The 22,298-nt window shown below is 36.1% G+C and overlaps 1 protein-coding gene and 1 non-coding gene across 3 annotated transcripts in view; one reads left to right on the top strand and one right to left on the bottom strand.

Moving 5' to 3' along the window:
* HEPACAM2 (HEPACAM family member 2) overlaps positions 1-22,298 on the top strand; it is a 46,638-nt gene that overhangs the window by 727 nt on the left and 23,613 nt on the right. The window contains exons 2-4 of one of the 2 annotated variants that reach the window (XM_049784735.1): positions 3,053-3,061; positions 10,123-10,476; positions 13,147-13,431. In XM_049784735.1, coding sequence (XP_049640692.1) covers positions 3,053-3,061; positions 10,123-10,476; positions 13,147-13,431 — 648 coding nt within the window. The remainder of the gene's footprint in view (positions 1-3,052; positions 3,062-10,122; positions 10,477-13,146; positions 13,432-22,298) is intronic. The other variant, XM_049784726.1, reaches the window with a different exon arrangement.
* Positions 9,785-9,848, bottom strand: LOC126030149 (U7 small nuclear RNA). Its single transcript, XR_007503080.1, has one exon. It is a non-coding gene; the product is annotated as a U7 small nuclear RNA (small nuclear RNA).

Below are 22,298 nucleotides of genomic sequence, written 5' to 3'. Positions count from 1 at the left end.
GACCTTTCAACAACATTGCTGCTATACATCTGTTATATTTGCATCAACTGTCTGCTTTTTATTTTGTTATAATTATGGTTTTAGTTATATTTAACAGATATAAATGCAAAAAATGACCTTATCACTTAATTTTAAGAACAAACTCACCAAACAAGCAATTTAAGTTTTACTCTTCAGTAGTTCAACTGCTTACTTTCCCTATAATATTGCTTACAGTTTTTAGTATGAAGGTCTTTTTCCTAATGAAGTATACATCTTGTATATTTGAAATGTACAGTTCAACTACCTACCTGAATTTTATATTTTGGCATATTTTTCTGTTCTTCAAAATTATCTTGTGTATCAGTGACCACTTAGTTTTAGTAACCACAGTACTGCTGTTATTTTATCATTAGTGTTATTGAAATTTTGTTTTAAGAAGAGCTTAGAAACATTTCAGGAACTCAATTTAAATAAAGTTAGTAGATAAATAAATTAATTTAATAAAAATAATGCAGTGAATTTAACTGCCTGAGACAAGCGCCATATTCATAAATAGTTAAAATAGTTCTTATCCCTTCAGACTCTCTTCCTTCTGCAAATTACTTTTCTTTGTTGGCAGTGAGTTGTAAAGACCTTAGATAATATGAAAATCTGTATTGAATTTCTGTTTATTTCTTTAATCATAAAAATTTGAATTCCAAAATGTAAAGTCTATTCAAAGTTAAAATTTATAATGGTTGCTTTTTTTTTAAAGATGCGAGGGTTTATTTTTAGTCAACAATAGTTGTGTTTTGTTTGCTAATATCATGCATAATAATGGGGAAGTAAATGCCAACTATTTCTAGCTACAACTAGAGGTCACTTTGTAAAGTCTGATGTTTATATTTAATACCATGAAACTGGTCTAGGGAGTTTTTGTTGCTAGAACAGAGACAAATATTACAATATGACATCAATTGTTTTAATACTAAATATATTTTTACTGATATACAGCTTAAAAAAACTCTCTGATGGGAAAACTATTGCTTTAGTTTTTATATCAGCTAATTAGTGTTATTATTGGTGTTTCTCCAGATTAGTGTAATTCCTTATAAACAAAAAGTTGTTTTCCTTTTATATAGTTAAAAGTATTAATGTTGTAGTAATAAAATTGGATTTTTATTCAAGTTAACTGTTTTAATATAAATTTATGAGTTCTAGTGTTGGTAGGGGAATGGTGAGGCCTTTCTGATCTCAACCCAGCTCCCGCGGCTCCTATGGTCTGACAGGTCTAAAGGTTACAGGGTGAGGGCGGAGAGATTCACAAAGCAGTCAGATGAAGTTTCAGGAGTCAGCCAGCTTTGTTTCAAGGATCCTACCACCCTGTACACCTCCTCACATGGCCTCTATAGTAAGCCTTTTGCTAGCAGCTACTTCTCTACTGCTTCTGGGCTCTCTTGGCCTCTGTCTCCCTTTCAGCTGCTTTATCCAGGCTTCCTAACTGGCTTCCAGGCTAACTAACTCCCTTTGGGGATGTTCAATTGCTAATGCTGAATCTGATGCTGAATCTCTGATGATGATGCCCCTCATACACTTCTCTCTCTAACTCTCCTTTGTATTCCCTCTCTCTCTACCCGTCCATTCCAGGTGTGGGCAGTTCTGATCATTCAGGTGGGATAAATAAGAAGTTGGGGGAGGGGATACCCACATTCTCCACCTTTTTTGTATTATTACAGAACCATTATTGATAAGTCTATAACAGGGATACAACAGAGATATATGTATAAAATTATTACATAAGATATACAATATAACATAGCAATTGGGAAACATGCACCAGGATAGCTGAGAACTTTCAAAATTCTAAAATGTACTTCCCCAGAATTGTGCAAACAAATATTAAAATTAGATACAAGATTTTCTGTTTGCAGTAAAGAATAAAACAAAAACAATAGAATACATACAGATAAAACACAATTTAAGTAGTAAGACAATGACTGATGCAAATAGTCAAAAGATTAGCCTAGAAAAAAGTTGATTTGGGGGAGGTAACCCAATGCAGGAAGTTCTAAAAGCAGCTTCTTTGTTGGTCTCCAGCTGGTCTTGGATGCTCCATCTTCTAAAGTTAACTTTATGAATTATCAAATGGAAGTTGAAATTTCCTCTAACTATGTATTATGTATTTTCTTGTTCATACAGAGGTAGAAAATCTAAAATCAGGAGTTTTCAAAATTTATGATTTCTAGGACCACTAGAAAATAGTGCTTGAAAACTTCTCAAAATAAAGCTAATTTACTTAAGTTAGTAAATTATTGTTTGGTTTTTTCCCATGCTTTGTATTTTTTATATTCTTTTTTTATTATTATGAGAACAAAGATGCAAACAAAGAGGACAAGGTAAAGTTACAGTGGGAAGACAATCACCCATAAAAAGAATTCTCAGAAAAAATCCCTTGCTGACACCTTAATTTTGAACTTTCAGCCAAAGAACATTAAGAAAAATAAAACCTATGCACAATTACTTTGTCCCTCAAGTCCCCAGGCTGTAGTACATTATAACATTTTTCAGCAGTACACAAAGCAATCTAAAGCCACAAAATTTATGTAACTCCTTTATCATTGAAGGCATTGTATTTTTTGTTTACAGTTCCATGTATATGCATATTAGTTTAAGTTAACCTCAAAAGTTTAAGTGGTTTTTTTTTTTAAGGATTATAGTCTAAGGAGTACAGCAAAAATGGTGCTAGAGTGGCAATTGTTTGGATAGGCCCAGCAAAATATGGGTAACATGGAAAGGAAAAGCCTTGGCCTAAATACAAGGAGACCTTACCCCTGAAGTTTTCTGCCGTAAGACCAACTCTAGGCTCCAGGCATACTAGGTTGTCCAACCCAAGTCATTGTCTGTAGTGCCAATACACTTATATTTTCCACACAGTAGCTATTGTTGGTTTCAGGTTTCTGTGAATCACAGGATCCTGGAATCACAGATCCTGGAATCTGTGCATATCCTACATCGAAGTCAAGATGATGTGGAGCATCCTCTAGTTTCACCTCACAATTAGAGGGCAATACAGAGAGTCCTGTCCTGAAAGCAGGTCATTGTTTTTGTTAAATCTTCTCTGTGTTAAGGGAAGTCTCTTTTGAGTAGGTTGATGTCAGAGCAGCTGTAGGGTCTTCCCTGGTAGAGGATTGGTTCCAGGTGGTGTTATAGACAACCTTGGTTGTTTCATAGATGCCATCCCTAGTTCAAGGGTGAATGGAGAATGCCCATTCTTCTGAGGCCTGAGCCAGGTCATTATGACAATGTTCAAGGTGTAAGATCCCGTTGCATTACAAGATTTGTGTGTTCCTATCTCTATTAGATAAGAACTTGTTTGTATGTATAGTATTTTTTCCATTTTTTTTTTTTGTTTTTGGTTCTGGTTTTTCGGGCCACACCCGTTAGATGCTCAGGGGTTATTCCTGGCTACGCACTCAGAAATTGCCCCTGGCTTGGGGGGACCATATGGGACGCCAGGGGATCGAACCGTGGTCCTTTCCTTGGCTAGCGCTTGCAAGGCACACACCTTACCTCCAGCGCCACCTCACTGGCCCCGTATTTTCCCATTTTAATGTGCCCATGCAAAAGAGGAACAATGCCACGTGGCATTATTGGTGCCTACAGAAGCCACTAGAACAAGTCCAACAATCCCCAAATATAAATATAAACTTTATTCAAATATAAACTTTAAACTGAGGGAGTCTTCTATCAGAATTCCTTATTGAACAGATCACAAAGAGTGAGGAAAATAGTCATTGTATAAAAGAATATTAATAAGAGTTATAGCTGTTAAGGAAATACATATCAAATATTCAAAAGATTTATATGTGTCCCTTTTATGTCTTTTGAAATAATTGGGGGGGGTGTTAAATCCAGTGCATCACTTTGGTCTGTGATTTGGCCTGTGCAGTACTAAAGGTAAAAAGAGTAAATATGGGAAATGATGGTTGGGGTGAGAGAGTGAAGGACTAGAAATGAACTTGTAGGGGTGTGGGAAAGGGCAGAATACAAGATGGGCATTTTGCATATGCAAAATATACCTTAATCATAGGAAATACTATTAATATATACTGTACACGCGGGGACATTTTGAAAATGGAGACCTGTGAAAATGAAAGTTTCCAGTGACTGTCTCAGCACAACACAGCAACTACCAGTACCCCCACAAGCTAGGGGGGGATGGATTGGATAGAGAACCAGAAGCCAGACATCTGCCTGCCCTCCTCCCCGTACTCTTGCCCCACTAGTGCTGGGGGAGGGCCAGGGAAAGCCTGGGGACCCCTATAGAGTGCTCCCGGTATCCACCTTTCTGGTCGCCTGGGCTGGCACCCAGGGAAGGCCTGGAGATGGGAGAAGATGAAGGGGATGACTGGGGTCTGCCAAGCCTCCCAGCACCCCAAGCTAGGGAGAAGGCCTTCAGCCTGGGGTCTCCCCCAAACCCCCATGCCAGCAAACAGTAAGCTATTGTTTTAACAGCTCAAATCATCTTATCTGTCATGGGAAATATAGAAATGGCAGAAGAGTTTGTGTTTCTAAATTATAATAGAAACATCCAATTATCTGTTAATTCTGAAATTTCACTGCATGTAAAGATTGCTTCAGGTAAATAAGTTTGTGTTTTTCTTGCATAATGGAAATATTTTAGGTGGCTGAGATGAGATACTAAAAGTGAAAAGTTCACTCTTCGTTGACATTATTAGAACTTACTACCTATAATTTATCTGATAAAACCAGTGTAGGCAATCTAAGTAAACAGCTATTGTGTTTCTCACTGCCATGTGTGATGCAATTTTATATCACTTGGAGTGTAGGAAATATTGAAGATGTTCAGATATTGATGGTACTATATTATTTAAAAGTGTTATTATGTGTTGCTGTTTCTAAAGTAGCCAAATATCTAGCTCACTTTCCTTTAACAATTTTTCTGACTGTCATATAAAATGTTATTTTCTACTGGTTTCATTTTCCTCTGGGCTGTAATCTTTGTGTTAGACTTAATATTTTATGAAATGACATTTATTTCTCATAACTGCAGTCACAGACTCTCCAGCCTTTTCACACCTAAAATTCAACATTTGATTCAAGATCTAAAAATCACCAACATTTCAAGCACTCTATAATAATCAAATAATTAAGTTGATTTTCAACCATTTATACAATACTACAATTTGTTAATTTTTTAACTCCAACTACAAAAAAGGTAGATTTAAAAAAGGTGTTATTCCCATTTTCAGAAAAAAAAAACTTCTGCAATGACTGCAAAATTATAAGAATATATTGGCCAGACTGCATTTGGCTGCATTTTCAATCTATATCTTAGTCAAGCAATGTCTCCTATTTTGAGTTGTGACATATATGAAATGAAATTGTAAGTCAATGCCCAAACTGCCCACTATCAGAGGTATCTACTGACAGTGAGCAATTTGGACATTGACTTATTGGTCTAGTTTTATGTTAGCAACTGTGCATCTTTTCCCAATGAGTTATTTTATTTGTTTTGGGGCTACACCTGGCAATGCTCAGAGATTACTCCTGACTCTGTGCTTAGAGATCACTTCTGGAGGGTTGTGGCAATCATATGCAGTGCTGGGTTATTGAACCCAGGTCCAGCACATGCAAAGCAAACATCCTACCTGCTGCGCTATTACTCTGGTCCTTCCATTGCATTCTTAAAGTAATTATGCCAATTGCCACCTCTCATCTCCACTTTTATACTTTGGTAGGTATCAAGAATATTTCTAAGTTGTTTATAATAAGTACCAACCAGAAATTTAGTGCTTCAAAAGTAATTAAAATGTTCAGTTGGATTTCAATTAGATTTCAAAATCAAATTGGATTTCTCTCAATGAATTTGGTTTCTTTATCTTCAAAAATTAAGTAACTGCTACCCTGAGAAAAGCATCTAAGGAGTCAAGAATATAAATCTGGAGAGTTAATTTTTTGCCTTCGTTTAACATTTTCTACATTTCTCACATGAACAAAACAAGGTATGGAAAATTAAAATAACTCCTTTATGGTCTCTTAACTAATGAGCACCATTTTAAGTATTTGTGACTTACAGAACTTACATTTCTATGGACTTTTAACTTTTTCAGGATATCCAGTTGAATTCTCTCTAAAAGTTTAAAGACTAGGATCCTGTGTTCCCTAGGTGAAAGCAATTTGCAAGTGATAAATTTAAGACTATGGGTATGGTTGAGGGCAGCGAAAGTTAGTACACCATGGATGTTTCATAAAACTTAATACATATTCAAGTAAAAAGAAAATACATAGTACAGGGAAATTATATTTCACATAATTTAATAATCCTTGGTATTAAAAACAATTTGATCTAGATTATAGAGTGAAACAGGTATACTTCTTCCCTTTTTGTAGCTGAATTGGCCTCAATCCCTGACACTCTACAGAATCCCTAAACCTGCCAAAAGTGATCACTGAGTGCAGAGGCAGGAGTAAGCCCTGAGCATATTTGGTCAAGGATGGTCCCAAACCTAACCCCATACCAAAAATAATTAGTTTTTTATTGTGTAACAAAAATTTTTCAAGCATTTCCTATAGCAAATTTTAACAAGTAACATGAAGGTATATGTTGTTTTGTACAGATAATAGAAATCCTAAAAGGCATCTCTTCTTTTTTACTACTTCATTCAAGTGCCTAATCTCTTTCAAATCCCATTACTTCAGGGGCCAGAGCAGAGGCACAAGCAGTAGGGTGTTTGCTTTGCATGCGCTAACCTAGGACAGTCCGATCCCCCAGGGGCCCATATGATCCCCAAGCCAGGAGCAATTTCTAAATGCATGGCCAGGAGTAATTCCTTAATGTTACCAGTTATGGCCCAAAAAGCAAAAAAAATAAAAATAAAAAAATAAAAAATAAATCAGTTTTGCTTCCTTCTGTAAATCTCTACTCCACATCTCGAACATCCCTAATTCTAAGTTCTCAGTTTACTTTCTTCTTATCTTAGTAGAAATCACTATTCTTTTTCTACATTCTACTACATCTCTTCTTTAGAACTCTTTTCAACCAGATACTCCATATTTTAATGATTAAAAATGTCAAAAAAGTATTTATTTAATACTGTTACACTCTCCAGAAAAGGAAACAGAACTAAATCCTCATTCTTTGTCATGAGAAAAATCATGAAATAAATGTAAAGCAATAGCTTATTGTTGGAAAAAACTTTATATCAATTACAAATCTACATAGACTCAAGAATATCATAAGATACATATTTATCTTCACCATACACTAGCCTAAATTTTAGTCTGTGAAGTTTGTTTCAGTTGAACAACTAGGAGTTTCTTCTCCCTCTAACTTCCTCTAATATACCTCATTGTGTTCTTTTCTCCTTATGATTTCTTTATTCTAACTTTTCTCCACAACATTCCTCTCAACTAATAAGTACCATGGACTAAAACCAAGAAGCCTTTGCTCCTACCTCCACACTGGGAAGGAAAAAGAAACTTTACTGTTAATAGAATTAATCTCTTACAAGAATAAGCAGGCCTGCAGCTTTCAGTTTCTCCACCAAAATCACCACAAAAGACAAATAGATCTTTTTACCTGTCCCTTTCTCATAGTGAGAGTTTTATATAAAAAATAGCTTGTCTAAAGCTTTAAGTTCTCTTTCTTAGTGGAAATGAAAAGGGGAATTAGAGAATATCATTTGCACATGAGAAAACAAAGTATGTATCTATATTTATGCTCAAATATCCATCTCTTCTCACCTACACAGAATTTTTCTTTACCTTTACCCATTTCAATCTATTTCATTAACATTTATTCTACCACTAGATCACTTCCAATAGCTATGAACATGTTAAAAAAAAAAGCACTAAAATTTTTTCTCCTCCCCTTCATAGAAAACCTCCCTAAGAGTGTTATCTATGCTTACTATCTCCAACTTTCCATTATTTTCTTTTCCTTCTTTATTCAAGATACTCTGCATGTAATTCCTCTCATCCTCTTCCTATTTCAGATGTTCATAATAACCACACTAACAACTATGACAATGTCAATCAGTGAGAAAAGTAGAATGCCTGTCTCAAATACAGGCAGAGGTGAGGAGGGAGATGGGGGACATTGGTGATAGAAATGCTGCACTGGTGAAGGGAGTGTGTGTTCTTTTTATGACTGAAACCCAACTACAGTCATGTTTGTAATAACGGTGCTTAAGTAAAGATATTATTTTTTAAAATGTTCATATGATATTGGCACAATGCTTCTTGCTTTTAAAATGAAGTGCTTTTAATAAGGATTCTAGCCATATGGCAGCCTATGTGGAGGGAATTCTTCTCTTTGCAGTTATATAGAAATTCTTCATAAAATCAGTGCTAGAGAAATTGCATACTGGTAGGTCATTTGCTTTGCATGCAGCTGACCCAGGACAGATGGTAGTTCGATTCCCAGAACCCATATGGTCCCCCAAGCAGCCAGGAGTGATTTCTGAGCACAGAGCCAGGAGTAACCCTTGAGCACTCATGGGTATGACCCAAATACCAGAGAGAGAGAGAGACAGAGACAGAGAGACAGAGACAGAGAGAAATTCTTCATAAAATAAAACAAAATATCATACCTTAAATATGGGATATGTTCATATGTCAGAAGCATGGAAGAAACTCTATAGCCTTAGTGTAATTCTACAGCACCCAAACACATAAACAGCTAGGACTATACACTGAGAAAAATCTCATACACCCAAGGCTCTCCTTGTCCCCATTCTCTCTTAAATCCACCTTTATGCCCAGTATTTTCTTTGGCTGTTGACTCTCTAATGTCTAATGGACATCTAAAAATATATTCAAAACTAATTCTTAATTTTCCCCTAATATCTATTGTCCCCAACTATTTACTCTGCTTAATTTATCAACTATTACTAAAGAATGGCTTCTTTCTTCAATTTACTCAAGTCAGCAACATTGAAATATTACTACTCTTTGTTTCTTACATACCTCACCCAATGTGTCCTTCACCCTTCTGGACTTCTGAAAATTTGTCTTTTACTGCCACCCTGAATATAGAATACAATCATATGTTGCTGTGTTATTTATTGCTGTCAACTTCTATTTGGTTTACCTTCACCTTTTAATATTTTTTACTTTTTGTACCATGTTAATGATAGTTTCCTATGTATATAATTATACCACACAATTCCCAGTATACCCACTTCCCTACCCCAAATACCAAATACCCAAAGATGCCCAAATACCCATCTCTTTCAATCCCCCAAAGTTCAGTACTGTGAATAAATTCTTCATCGGTTGCCTTTCGCCCTCTGTTGCTACCTTGCTATGTAACTTTAAATCATATATTGGAGAGATCATTCTGTATATACCTTTCTTTTTATTGATTTTATTCAGCATGACATCCTTTAATTCCATCCATGCCATGGCAAATTGCATGATTTTACTTTTGAGCTGCATAGTAATCCACACTTTACCCACATCCTTACTTCGAGCAGAACCAACTGACCATGACTAATGATGGCCTAAAATTGCTCTTTCCTTGGGATATTTGCATTTGACAAGACTTTGCCCTGAGAGAAAATTTTCCAATAGTATGAAAGTATGCCATGTCAGAACGCTATAGAGGAAGGTTGATGGCAGTAGCCCATTAGTTCTTCTCCAATTAGATCATTTTATTTGATTAGGCTATGACTCACATACCAATACACTTATAAAGTTAACTGTATTTAAAAGTTCTTTGAACTTTAATACTGATTCTCTTTCCCAGTTCTTTTTCTTTTCTTTTCTTTTTTTTTTTTTTTTTTTGGAGTTGGGGGGGGGGGGTGGCTTCCAGTGGAGACCAGAAGACCTTCTGGACAAATTCTAAAAGAACTGTAACACTTTGTTTTATTCTTTAACAAAAACAATAACTTCTGTTATTCCTCTTCACCTTGCCTCTAGAGAAGTCATGCAGTCCATGGAATCTTTTGGTGGAATTTTAAAATTCAGAAGTTTTCAGATATTAACAGTTAGCTCTATAGATAACCATAATTAGAACGATTAGTACATGAAGCATCTCTCTTTGAAAAGAAGTATAATCCCATTAAATTCTCTTTATTGTCTTATCGTATTTTGAAATATGGCTTAAGATCCTCATAGCATTCTTTTCCTTTTTAGCAGGCTCTTGCTTGGGGCTGAAAGTGTCAGTACCATCACATACCGTCCATGGTATCAGGGGTCAGGCCCTCTACCTCCCAGTGCACTATGGATTCCACACTCCAGCATCAGACATCCAGATCATATGGCTTTTTCAAAGACCTCAAACAATACCCAAATACCTACTGGGCTCTGTGAACAAGTCTGTGGTCCCTGACCTGGAATACCAACACAAATTTACTATGATGCCACCCAATGCATCTCTGCTCATCAATCCACTAGAATTCACTGATGAAGGCAATTACATCGTGAAGGTTAACATCCAAGGAAATGGAACTCTTTCAGCCAGTCAAAATATACAGGTCACTGTGGATGGTGAGTCTTTTTTGACATGTAATGGGCAGCTGGGGAGAATGATTGCTAGTGACAGCTCTGTAGGAAGGTTCACTGAGTCTGGCTTTGCTGGTTCTGGAAAAACAGTTGGCCTCAGAGCCTCAGACTTCTTATGTCATAAATAAATCACATTATCTATTTTATGAAGCATTATCAAGATTAAATAATACAGGCATGTATAGATTAGGCACCAGGTAAAGGTGATCAGAATTAAAAAGAACTTTCAATGTTTCTTAAATGCACCTTATGTTACCTTAAATGTTTACCCAATCCACCTGAGCCCACATGGTTCCTGGGCCCCATCCTCTTTTTTTTTTCAATTTATAGAAATAAGTAGTAATATGAATCTCATGTTTTCTTTTTGAATCATAGTAGCTTACGTAAAAGTTTTTCAAAATTGTTGTTCTTTCAAGAAAGACAAAAGACTGAATTAAGCACACTTATTATATCAAGAAAAGCTGGCGGCTTTAGAACTTGACCCTGCAAGTTACCTTCCATTCTTCTTTCTCCTTTACTTTTTTTTTATCTCTTATCATTGATGCCCTAATTGGCTGTTTGTGCCTAAAATGTAACTCTAAGTCAAGAGAAGTTGACCTGCAGAGATTCATCAGTACCAGATAAGCATAATAGAAAAATGAATCTAAATATTAGGACCAACCATCTGTGATTTATGTACTGTCTACTTCGTGGTGTCCTATAATCTTCCTTGAAAGATTACAATGTGCCATTTCCTCTAAAATTCAGGAAAAAAACATTACCAGATCTAAAGTCTCCTTGTTTTGCAACTGACTGCTTTGTAACTCATTGTGAAAGTCACTGTCCTTTATTAGAATTAAAGGACATTATTCTTTGAGGACAATGAATAATGTTCCTGAAGTAATAATGATTCTGAAAATGGTTGTGAGTACTCATATAATCACCACCTGTACCTACCTACGGTATTTTAGAGTTAAAACTCAGGGAGGCAATATCTACTCTTTCTTAAAAATGTATTCATTTGACAAACATCACTAACTGCCAATTATGTGATAAACTCGTAAAATAAAACTCTTCCTATTACTTAAAGTTACAACAGAAATTGCTATTAAGTTTATCTTTGGTATCTTTAATGAGATATAATCCAAACAGTATATTTTATATTACTTTCAGATGGAGTCAGAGTTGAAGTGTAGGCATCAGTGTAATAATGTAAAAAGTAATAAACTCAAAGCAATTAAAATGTATCACTTTCACTTATATGAAAATAAAAGTAAATATAGTACACATGTACTTCTCAAAAACCTTTTTGTTTCCCCCTGAGTATATATTTTGAAGATAGTGGATTTAAATTTGTATTCATCGCATCCACCTCTACCTAGCTGCTCTTAGAATATTGTCAGAAATTTTTTAAAGGAAATTATCATGTATTTTTATTTTAGGCCATATTTTGTGGTGCTGGGGCTTTCTCCCAATGTTCTCAGAATATCAAGAAATGCCAGGAATTCAACTTAGTACTCCTATATTCAGAGCACCTACTCCATCTCTTTTGGGGGAGAGGCCACACCTGGTGATTCTCAGGGTTTACTCCTGACTCTATGCCCAGAAATCACTCCTGGCAAACTCAAGGGAACATATGGGATGCTGGGGCTCGAACCAGGTTAGTTGTCTACAAGGCCCTACCTGTTGTACTATCTTTCTGGCCCCTGATCCAGCTCCAGCTCCAGTTCTTTGTGTCATCTCCCCTCCCCATGACCATGTAAATTCTGTGTATAATAATGTGTCTGTGGGCCAAAGAAATAGTATAGTTGCTAAGACATTTTACCTTGCATGTAGCCTCCCCATATTCTATTTGCAGTATTGCCAGAAGTGATCTCTGAGTTCAAAGCCAAGAGTAAGACCACTAGGTATGACAAAAAAATATATATATATTTTAAGGATAATGTGCCTTTGGTGTTGGGGAAAGTATAATGAATAGGGAGTACAGAAATTGAAGTTCTCTTTTAATAATTATATTATCTATAAAAGTTTTTGTTTTAAAATCCTTAAGAATGATGTCTAGCTTGGAAGAGTATCTCAGAGAACAGAGAACTAGACTTTTATATTAGAGATCTGTTTCTGATCTCCAGCAACACCTGGTACTCTGAGTACCATCCAGGAGCAATCTCCAAGTGCCAAGCTGGAGTCACCATTGAGCTCTACTGAATGTAGCTCCAACATAGTGTGATTAGTTGTATAATTTGGCAATCTTTTTAATAAATGATATTTTTATATTTTATCAATTTTTCTTTCCCATAACTTTTTATTTTCTTTTTCTAAATACTCTAGTTGTTTCCTAAGCCATAAACATTGGAAATAGAGAGCCTGAAGACAGATCAAAGGTAGAATACCTACTCTGCAAACACGAAGCCACAAATTCCACTACTGCTACTATGCCCAGTGCTGAGTGCAATCGTACTTGCACTGTCACTTGGGATTCACAGTGCTAAAATAAAAAGTGTCATCTCTGACATACCTCAACAGAGTGTCTATAAGCATTGCCATCAATTGTGCAACCCACAGTGAACACCATAACCAAGTACACAGGTTCTGCAATCAAACATGTGATTCAATATTTGAAAAATTTTGTATTCTAATTCCATGGTTTAAAATGTCACATCTCATTTGATTTTGCAGATCCTGTTACAAAACCAGTGGTACAGTCTCAACCTACCTCTGGGGCTGTGGAATATGTGGAAAATATGACCCTGACTTGTCTCGTGGAAAGAGGCACCCGACTACTTTACCAGTGGTTAAAAGATGGGAGGCCTCTCCACACTACTGCTACCAATTCCTTTTCTCCCCAAAACAATACACTTCATATTTCTCCAGTCACCAAAGAAGACATTGGGAATTACAGTTGCCTCGTAAAGAATCCAGTCAGTGAGGTGGAAAGTGACATCATTATACCTACTATATATTGTAAGTTTTTTTTTAAATACTCATATATGTCATGAATTTGGTTCTGGGAGTTTCACTAAGCTCAATGAGAAGATCTAGCAAATGGTTTTTAACCATTTGGTTTTTACCCTTATTGTTGGTGTATGACTTATTGTAATTACATTTCCTAGCACTGCCTTGTCATGAAATCTGGTCTACTTCCACAGTCCTATTTATGAAAGTTCAATTTGAGATACTCACTAGTGCAGTGGTCCCAAATGATGGCACACGGGCCACATGTAGCCTGCCAAGGACATTTATCCAGCTTGCTGGGCATTTTGTTTTGTTTTTTTGGGAAGTGTTTTTTGTTTGTTTGTTTTTGAGCTTTTGGGAGGAGCCACACCTAATGGCACTCAGAGGTTACTTCTGTCTCTGTGCTCAGAAATCGCTCTTGGCAGGCTCAGCAGTCCATATGGCATACTGGGGATTAAACCCGGGTTTGCTGCATGCAAAGCAAATGCCTTACCCTCTGTGTTATCTCCCAAGCCCCTCACCAGGTGTTTCTGCTGCCCACTGCTTGTCCTTAACAGCCAACTTGTCACAGGGCCCCAAATTGCACCTGTGTGGGACGTGCACCACACTTTCTGACTCCCCTTTTTCTCTCAGTCTCAGGCAGCAGTCCTCAAACTAGAAACCACCAAAAGCAGACCCATAGTTCCCACTGAAATACTAGTAAGTTTGTTGATTTTTTTACTTGGTCCTTATTTTAAATATTGTTTTGTTCCCATTTTGTTTATTTTTTTACTTCAAAATCAGTTATGTGTGGTGTGGATAGAAATTGTTCATAGCTTTTTTAAAAAAAGCTTTTATTTTTAAAGTCCAGCTTTTCAGTGGTCTGATGGACAGTGAAATGACCTACCTTTCTTTACTTTATTATCATAGTTTTCAAAACTTTCTACCCAGAAATTGTTACTTGGTTGTCACAGATCCATTAGAAGTCTCTTTTTCTTAATAAATTGTTCTTTGTATCATTCTCAGGCATATAATAGGTCTATGATCAATGTCTAGATCAACTTTTTGTAATTTTGTTGAGAATATAAATTCTAAAGTAAATATGACTGTTAAATATCATATAGTCTCACATTTTGTTCTGCAGGTCAAAATAGAATGGAATGGAGGATAGGAATAGAAATACTTTTATTATTATTTCACCAAATATTTACTTCAACATTTGTATGCATTTTAGAATTCTGTATACTGTGTTATATTTTAGGGACACTAGAGTGAATGTCAGAAGTTCTGGTGCCAATGAGCATTGAAGGTTTAGAACTTTACAATGAGTGGTGGGATGGGTTGTAATTTTTGTAAATCAGGGTCAAGGAAAGTATACACTTTGAAAAAAATAAAAAGTTTGAGGACCCCTTCTCTAGAGGATACATTTTATGACTTAGCCCATTATTTAACTATATTCCACATAGAAAGTAAGACCCTAGAAGAACCTACTTCTCAGCACTATTTTTGGAAGCAGAGTTAGCAAAACTATTGTCAGAGGAAACAGTAATTCTACAGAAAGATTTTGAAGTCTCCAAAGTCTCAGTCATCTTACATTTCAATTTTCTCTGGATCTTTTTCCTCTTTTTATTTTATACACTCTTGTGATTTAACTTCATGTGCAGAGTTAGGTTCATCAAATTCAGTTTGTATTATAATATCATTGCCAAGCCAAACACTATTCCTTACTTTGTTGTATTATATTCCCTAGTCTTATATTCTCCATATTACCATCTCTAATTGTTCAATATTTTATTCTTACTTCATATATATACAGTTAGTTGACTTCAACACTACTGAAACTGTGGTATGGGTAGGTTTTTGTTGTGGGGCTGTTCAATGTATTGAACAAAGTGTAACAATGTACTTGGCCTTTATTCACTAGCATTTGCCAGTTCTAACCCCTTCAGTTGTAACAACTAAAAATGTTGATAGACATGACATATGTCTTTAACATGGATGGATGAGGTGGAAGGTAGCAATATCTATGCTAGTTGAGAATCAGCAGCACACCACTTTGGGACTTTGCTCTGTCATGTCTTTTATATACACTTGAGTTGATACAACAGCTTATTAAGGAAAGTGAAGCTTTACAAAAGAAAACATTTCTTCAGTGACTTGCAAATGGGGGTCCAACATATATTGGTTAATATACTAACTACATGTTTATATATATTTAGCTAATTCATTAGCTCATCAGCATAGCATTGGAAGGTGCCATAATACCTTCTGTTCAAGTACTGAGAGTGAAATTAGTCTGTACTACCCTTAAGTAAATAATTTAACTTTTATGAGCCTCATCTGTAAAGGTGCCTCACTACATTCTAAAAAACTAACAATGCAAAAGCAGTTAGTAAACTGAGCCTTCTTTTAAAAACAAATCATCTGTATTTTGTTATTTTTAATATAGAAAAGCCCTCTTGAAAGTGTATTATTTTAATTCTCTAAGGAAAAATATGCTATTAGATGTACAAAATGCAGGTGTCTCAACTATGTAAACTTAAGGGTAAAAGTCAGATCCTACAAATTGAGACACAAAGGAGAATGTTGACAAGAAAGTATTATAGTGCCCTATGGGTACAATAAAGTTCTTGTGTAGCAGCAAAATTAGCTAAGGAAATGGAATCTTGAAACTGGAAACTTCTATATTTTAGCAGAGGAGAGAGGAATTCACAGTAAAATCTATGGTTTAGAATGTCACAGATAGTACAAGGGAGCTTACAAAAGAGCACTGTAACTAAGAACAAGAAGGCTGGAGCCTCTAGGAAGCCAAGGTTCAAATGCTAGATCTAGAACCTCTGTTTCTGTACTCCCACCCATATTTTAAGGTGTTACTTTGAAAATTAATTCTTTTTTGTTAAGTAAATTGAACAGAACTGTGACTGGCCTGTTGTAAGTATAGTGTGAATATTAGCAGTTATTATCACTATAATATTATTAGCCTATAGCAATTCAGGGAGCAAAACAGTACTCCTGAATGGAAAGCAGGTTCATTGAAGAAAAAACATTTGAGATGAACTTTGAACAATGAGTATGTTTAGGGGCCAGTGACAAAGTCTGGAAAAACTGTTTTAGGCAACTGGGGTGAGCAAATATCTTAAAATATAGCAAGCTTAACACATTTTGCAAAGTATTTTACATGTTTAGAATACTAGGTTGGGGACTGCAGGACTGATAGTTAGATGGCTGTGTTTCAGTCAAAAATTGGAGTTTGGAGCATCTGACATCATTTGGCAAAAAAGGGAAATTTTCTTTTTTTTGTTGTTTATATGACTTACTTTATTTCCAATCTCAGCCATTAGAAAAGCTTTGTCAGTTTACACTGTACAACTATTCTCCTGTCTGAAATAAGACATAGGGCAGAGTGCTGGCATATTGGACCGAGACTGTTCTAGCACCCAATTTATCAGGTAAGAAACCTTTGAAGACAGGAGAGAACTGGAACAGAAAAGGTGGACAGTCTGTCCCTTCCCTCCCAAAAGGTGGTCTCTTGGGGCTAATTACAGGAAAGTCATCTGGTCAGGAGGGGTTTCACAGTATTGGTAGGTTTGGAAGGGGGGCCTGGATGAGGAGAAAGAGCCTCCTAGGGGATGGAACTGGCATTCTGTTTCTGTTTTGGCACTGTCTACAAGATCTCCTAAGGGCTATAGGGTAGGATGGAAGAGGAGGAACTGCAGATTAAGGTTCTATCCTGGATGTAGGTTTCTTTCTTGATGAGGTTACAAGTCTGGGATGGGTGGTGCCCAAAGGATAGTGGTCTGGGAACTGGGTGTTCTAGGCCCCAGATCTCATACCCCTCTGGCAGACTGACTCCCTTCACTGCCCTTTGCTACTACCCAAGCACTTTGTAGAAGCATGAAGAGCCAGAATCAGGAAAAGGAAATTATCCTTGGCATTCTTCTTGTTGCCGAGAAGGAGCTGGTTTGGGAGGGAAGGAGGACAAGTTCTCAGAAGGGCATAATACCCTCACCCTCTTTAAGGTTTTCCTTGTCTCTCTCATCAGTCCTGCTCCTTTCCCTCCCTGTGTTTCTCTAGCCCTTTTGACCCTGGAAAATTTCTTCTTAAACTAGGGTTCTTAAAGGAGAAGACTTACTTACAAATTAATTAATATGAAAAAATTTGGGCTATATCAAAAAATGTTTTTCAAGAGAGCGCATTTTTAAGATCATCAAAAATGTCATACAGTAGGTAAGCCATTTTCCTTTCAGAGTCCAACCTGAACTCTAATGAAATTCTTATCATGGCCCAAAATCATCTAAAGTAAACCCAGAGCTCAGAGCCAGGAGTAAGCCTTGAGAACAACTGGTTGTGACCCAAAATCAAAAAAGTTATACTCACATAAAAATGTATATAGGACAGGAAAAAGGGACAATAGAGGAGCTATGTATAAACATAAATACATTTACATATAAATGTATAATGCATATATAAAAATGTATATAGGACAGGAAAAAGTTAACAATTTTGGATAGTATAATTATATAATATTTAACCATATCTAGAGAAATTTGAAAACATTTTCTCTTAATATTGTTTATATAGATATAGAAAATAACTTCATATATTGATTGAGAAGCTCAGTTCTAATGTAGGAGAAACAGTTTAACTGCTAGATTAATTTAACTTAGAATTCTCTCAAAAGTAAACAATTTTATTTACTCTAAAAGTGATGAAATTATATTAAAGATTGTCAAAGAAAGGTGTAGGTTTTCAGACAATGAGTGAATTCTAAATTATTTTGTACAATTACTAGTTCTGTTGTATACATAGAGTTCTACATAATCTTTTATTTAGAAAAAATTATAAAATTATTCTATTTCCATTCAAATAAAAGCTGAGAATTGGACTTACAAGAAAAGAATAAACTGTGACCAGCCATACATGACTAGCTTTGAACTAAAATGGAAATCTTAAATTTGACATTTAGACACATAGTCATATTCTTGACTGTATAACATTATTCTGACATAATTAAAATTTCTTGCCAGCACCAGGTAATGCAGAGTTAAGCATTTGAATATTTTTGTTGTGATTTTGTTTGGGGACCATATTTAGCATTGCTAAATGCTCAGAGTGTGGTCATTATTCCTGGTTCAGAAGTAATCAGGTCACTCCTGTGAATAGCCAAAGGATTATGTAGTTGCAGAGATCAAACTCTGGGGCTCCTACATGAAAGTATGTGTTCCAGTCTATAAGCAATCTCCCCAGTCCCAGCATTAAAAAGAGAAAGAAAATATGAACAAAGTAAATTATATCTAGGGTTAGGTGGATACAACCATACATTATTTATTATTCTAAGTGATTTTTATTTCTATATAAAAGGCACAAAGAGCTAAACAAGTCAAATTAGACAGTTAATACCTACTAAATAGTAATTCCATGACATTACAAAAATAAGACTGTTAGAGTATTCCTTATTAACTAAAGAATGTCTGATCTGGTTTTGTTTTGGCCACATACTCTAAATACTTGTATACTTGGAAGCCCAGTTTTTCTGACCCTGAGCTGTAAATTATTTTTTGTCACTGTGAAATTAAAAAGTTATTCATGATTGGGTTTCCAACATAACATGTTTTAATGCCAGACCCTTCACTAGTGTCCACTCTCCTCCACCAGTGTTCCCCCACAATTGCCACCCATTCACAAGTCTGCTTCTACAAGAGGTACTTTTATATGCATATATTTTTGCTCTATGGTTGGTAGAACTGTTGATGATAGGGTTTTATGCTTGACACCACCACCTTTCAGCGCCACCACCTCCTCCTGGGTAAGAGCTTCCCTCCACCATAGATATTGACCCATCATTGTACTATCCTCTAGCCCCCTCAGGAGTCATTTCCTATTGAATACTACTTATCATGCTCTTTGTTTCGATTGTCTTTAGGTATTTGTTATTCCACCAGTATGTTTCTTTATACCCTATATATGAGAGAGGCCATCCTGTGTCAGTCTCTCTCCCTTTGTCTAACTTTACTCACACACATGATTTATATGAATTTTGTGATTTTAGGAAAACTATATGACTTGATCTTTTATGGTAATATTCCATTGTAACATAATTTTTTCTGGTCATCTATTCTTGTACACGTTTTTTTTTTCCAGATTTTGACTACTATGGCTAGTGCTAAAGAAACATAGAGGTGCAAATATATTTTCCACATTGTGTTTTTAGGCCCTTGGGATATATTCCAAGAAGTGAAATTGCAGGTCCAGAGCGATAGCACAACTGTAGGATGTTACACACAGCCAACCCCGAATGGATTCCAGTTCAATCACAACATCCCATCCCTGAGTCTGCCAGGAGTGACTTCTGAGCACAGACCCAGGAGTAAACCCTGAGCACTGAAAAGTATGACCAAAAAAAACATAAATAAATAAATACATAAATAAATAAGAAGTGAGATTGCTAGGTCAAATAGAAGCTTAGTTCCTAGAATTTTAGAAAAGTTTATATTGTTTTCCAGAAAGACTGCACTAGTCAGCATTTCCACCAGCCATAAATAAGAATACCTTTCACCCTACATTCATGCCAGCAATGGTTGTTCTTTTTTTGTTTTATTTTGATATGTGCCAGTCTCTGTGATATGAGATGATTTGTTTTGATTAGTCATACAGAACATTTTATGTGCCTTTATTTATTCTTTGTTGAAGTTTATGTTCATTTGTTCTCATATTTTTCTGGGGTTGGATTATTTTTCTTGTAAAATTTTACCAGTGCTATGTATCTTCCAGTGACTAATCTATCTCTAAAATTAACCCCAATCAGATTCTTGTTGAGAAAATAATTTCTCCCATTTCTTGCACTCTTGTATTCTTGTTATCATTTCCTTTGAAGTGCAGTAGCTCATTAATTTAATGCAATCCCATTAGTTTATCCTTGCTTTTACTTGCTTGGTCGTGGTATTTCATCCTTAAAGATGCCATTGGATTCAATGTCATGTGGAGTTCTGCCTGCCTATGTTTTCTACTGTGCACCTTATGGATTCAGATATGATATCAATGTCTTTAATGCATTTTGATTTTACTTTTTGCATAGAGTTAGAAAGAGGCCTGAATTCCTTTATTTATTTATTTTTTGGAATGTAGTTAACCAATTTTTCCAATACCACTTATTAAAGAGGCTTTTCTCATCCCTCTTCATTTGCGGGGTCCTGCAAGCCCCCCGGAGGGGCCCGGCCAGCAGGAATCAGTCGAGAGGCTTACGGACGACCGCACCTTTATTTAGCAGGGCTAGAAGCACGACCACACCTGTAAAAAATCTGAGAGAGGTTAGTAATAATGATTTTAGACGATCAGACCGTTCAAAGGTGGCTTTATTAGGGTCCTGCATCTCTTATATAGGGAAGGAGAAGGGGGCAGGTAAAAGGTGGTGTCAATCATACTTTTTGGCGCGAAAGCCATGAAACAAAGGCAGTAAATCATTTTCCAAAAGGGAGGGAGAAGCAGTGACAATCTTGCAAGCACTCCTAAATCAGCAGCTTTCAAGGAATTGCCCTATGACCCTAAAGTAGGGTTTGCAGACCACTTTCCGGAACTCTCAGCAGGTTTTATGGTGGGGTAAGCTCTGTCGCATAGGGCGATGAGGTTTAGCTATTAACTCAGGAATGTAAGTTATAGGGAGACTTGGCTCCATGGTATCAGGCAGTGTCTTCCTCCCCTAGGCTGAGAAGTTACTTATTACTTGAAGGTTGCCTTTTTCCTGTTGGTATATGGGCTTATAGCAAACAGCACTTAGCACTGAAAAAATGGCAGGGAGTTTTGCAAAAGTAACCACTGAGTCAGTCACAGTAGCCAACATTCATTTATTTCTCTTTTATCAAAGATTAACTATTAATATGCCAGAGAATCTGTCTTGGGTATTTAACTACTCCATGATTTAATTCTACTTCATTGGTAAAGGTGAATATAGAATATATAGAATATAGGATTTTCTTGATCATTTACATTCAAACAAAAAAATCTCAAGAAAGCTGACTTTCTTCATATTGTTCTATAAAGTAACATAGCACAATCCAGACTTATTGATTTTTATCGCTATTGATATTTAAACCTTGTTTTATTGTTAGCTTTCATTTTGTTTTGTTTGAGCTTTTAAGAATTAAAGATAAAATTTGAGTATTTGTCACTGTCCTCCCTTTTTATGTGGCATGAACATGAATATAATCTTATTTTTCCTTGCAAACTGAGTGTAGGGTGTACAGGTAGAATATGTGTATTGGTTGATATCATTCCCTTTGTGGAGGATGGAATATTACCATAAGAAAAAGGACCCCTCTTTCTTATTTACTCCAAAGTCTTCACAATAGAAAGTCTCCCATTCTGTTTCACCTCTTCATTGTCACTGAGTCTTTGTTCCTGAAATTGTCCAGGCACCTATCTGATCTGGTACTCACTACCTTAACTTTTCCTAAATCTTTTTTAAGTGCCCCAACCCTAATTAGGCACTCTGCATTCATCTGTATATCCCTTAGGCAGTATTTGACATAGATTAAGAACTCAGTATAGGGCCCGGAGAGATAGCACAGCAGTGTTTGCCTTGCAAGCAGCAGATCCAGGACCAAAAGTGGTTGGTTCGAATCCCAGCGTCCCATATGGTCCCCTGTGCCTGCCAGGAGCTATTTCTGAGCAGACAGCCAGGAGTAACCCCTGAGCAATGCTGGGTGTAGCCCCCCCCCCAAAAAAAAAAAAACCCTCAGTATAGAGTTCTCAATTAAAAAAGAAAGAGATTCTCTTTCTTCATAAGCTCTTCAATTCCAATGTTATTTGATGATTGTAACAACTGTGCCTTTCTCCTGTTGTCACTACAGAACACTCCAACTCCAGTGACAATCGGGGTTTTTCTGTAAAGGGTTTAATAG

This window comes from Suncus etruscus, chromosome 1 (genome assembly GCF_024139225.1).
Source record: "Suncus etruscus isolate mSunEtr1 chromosome 1, mSunEtr1.pri.cur, whole genome shotgun sequence".
Lineage (NCBI taxonomy): Eukaryota > Metazoa > Chordata > Mammalia > Eulipotyphla > Soricidae > Suncus > Suncus etruscus.
The sequence above is the reverse complement of the archived record's forward strand: the minus strand, read 5'-3'. Positions and strand labels throughout refer to the sequence as shown.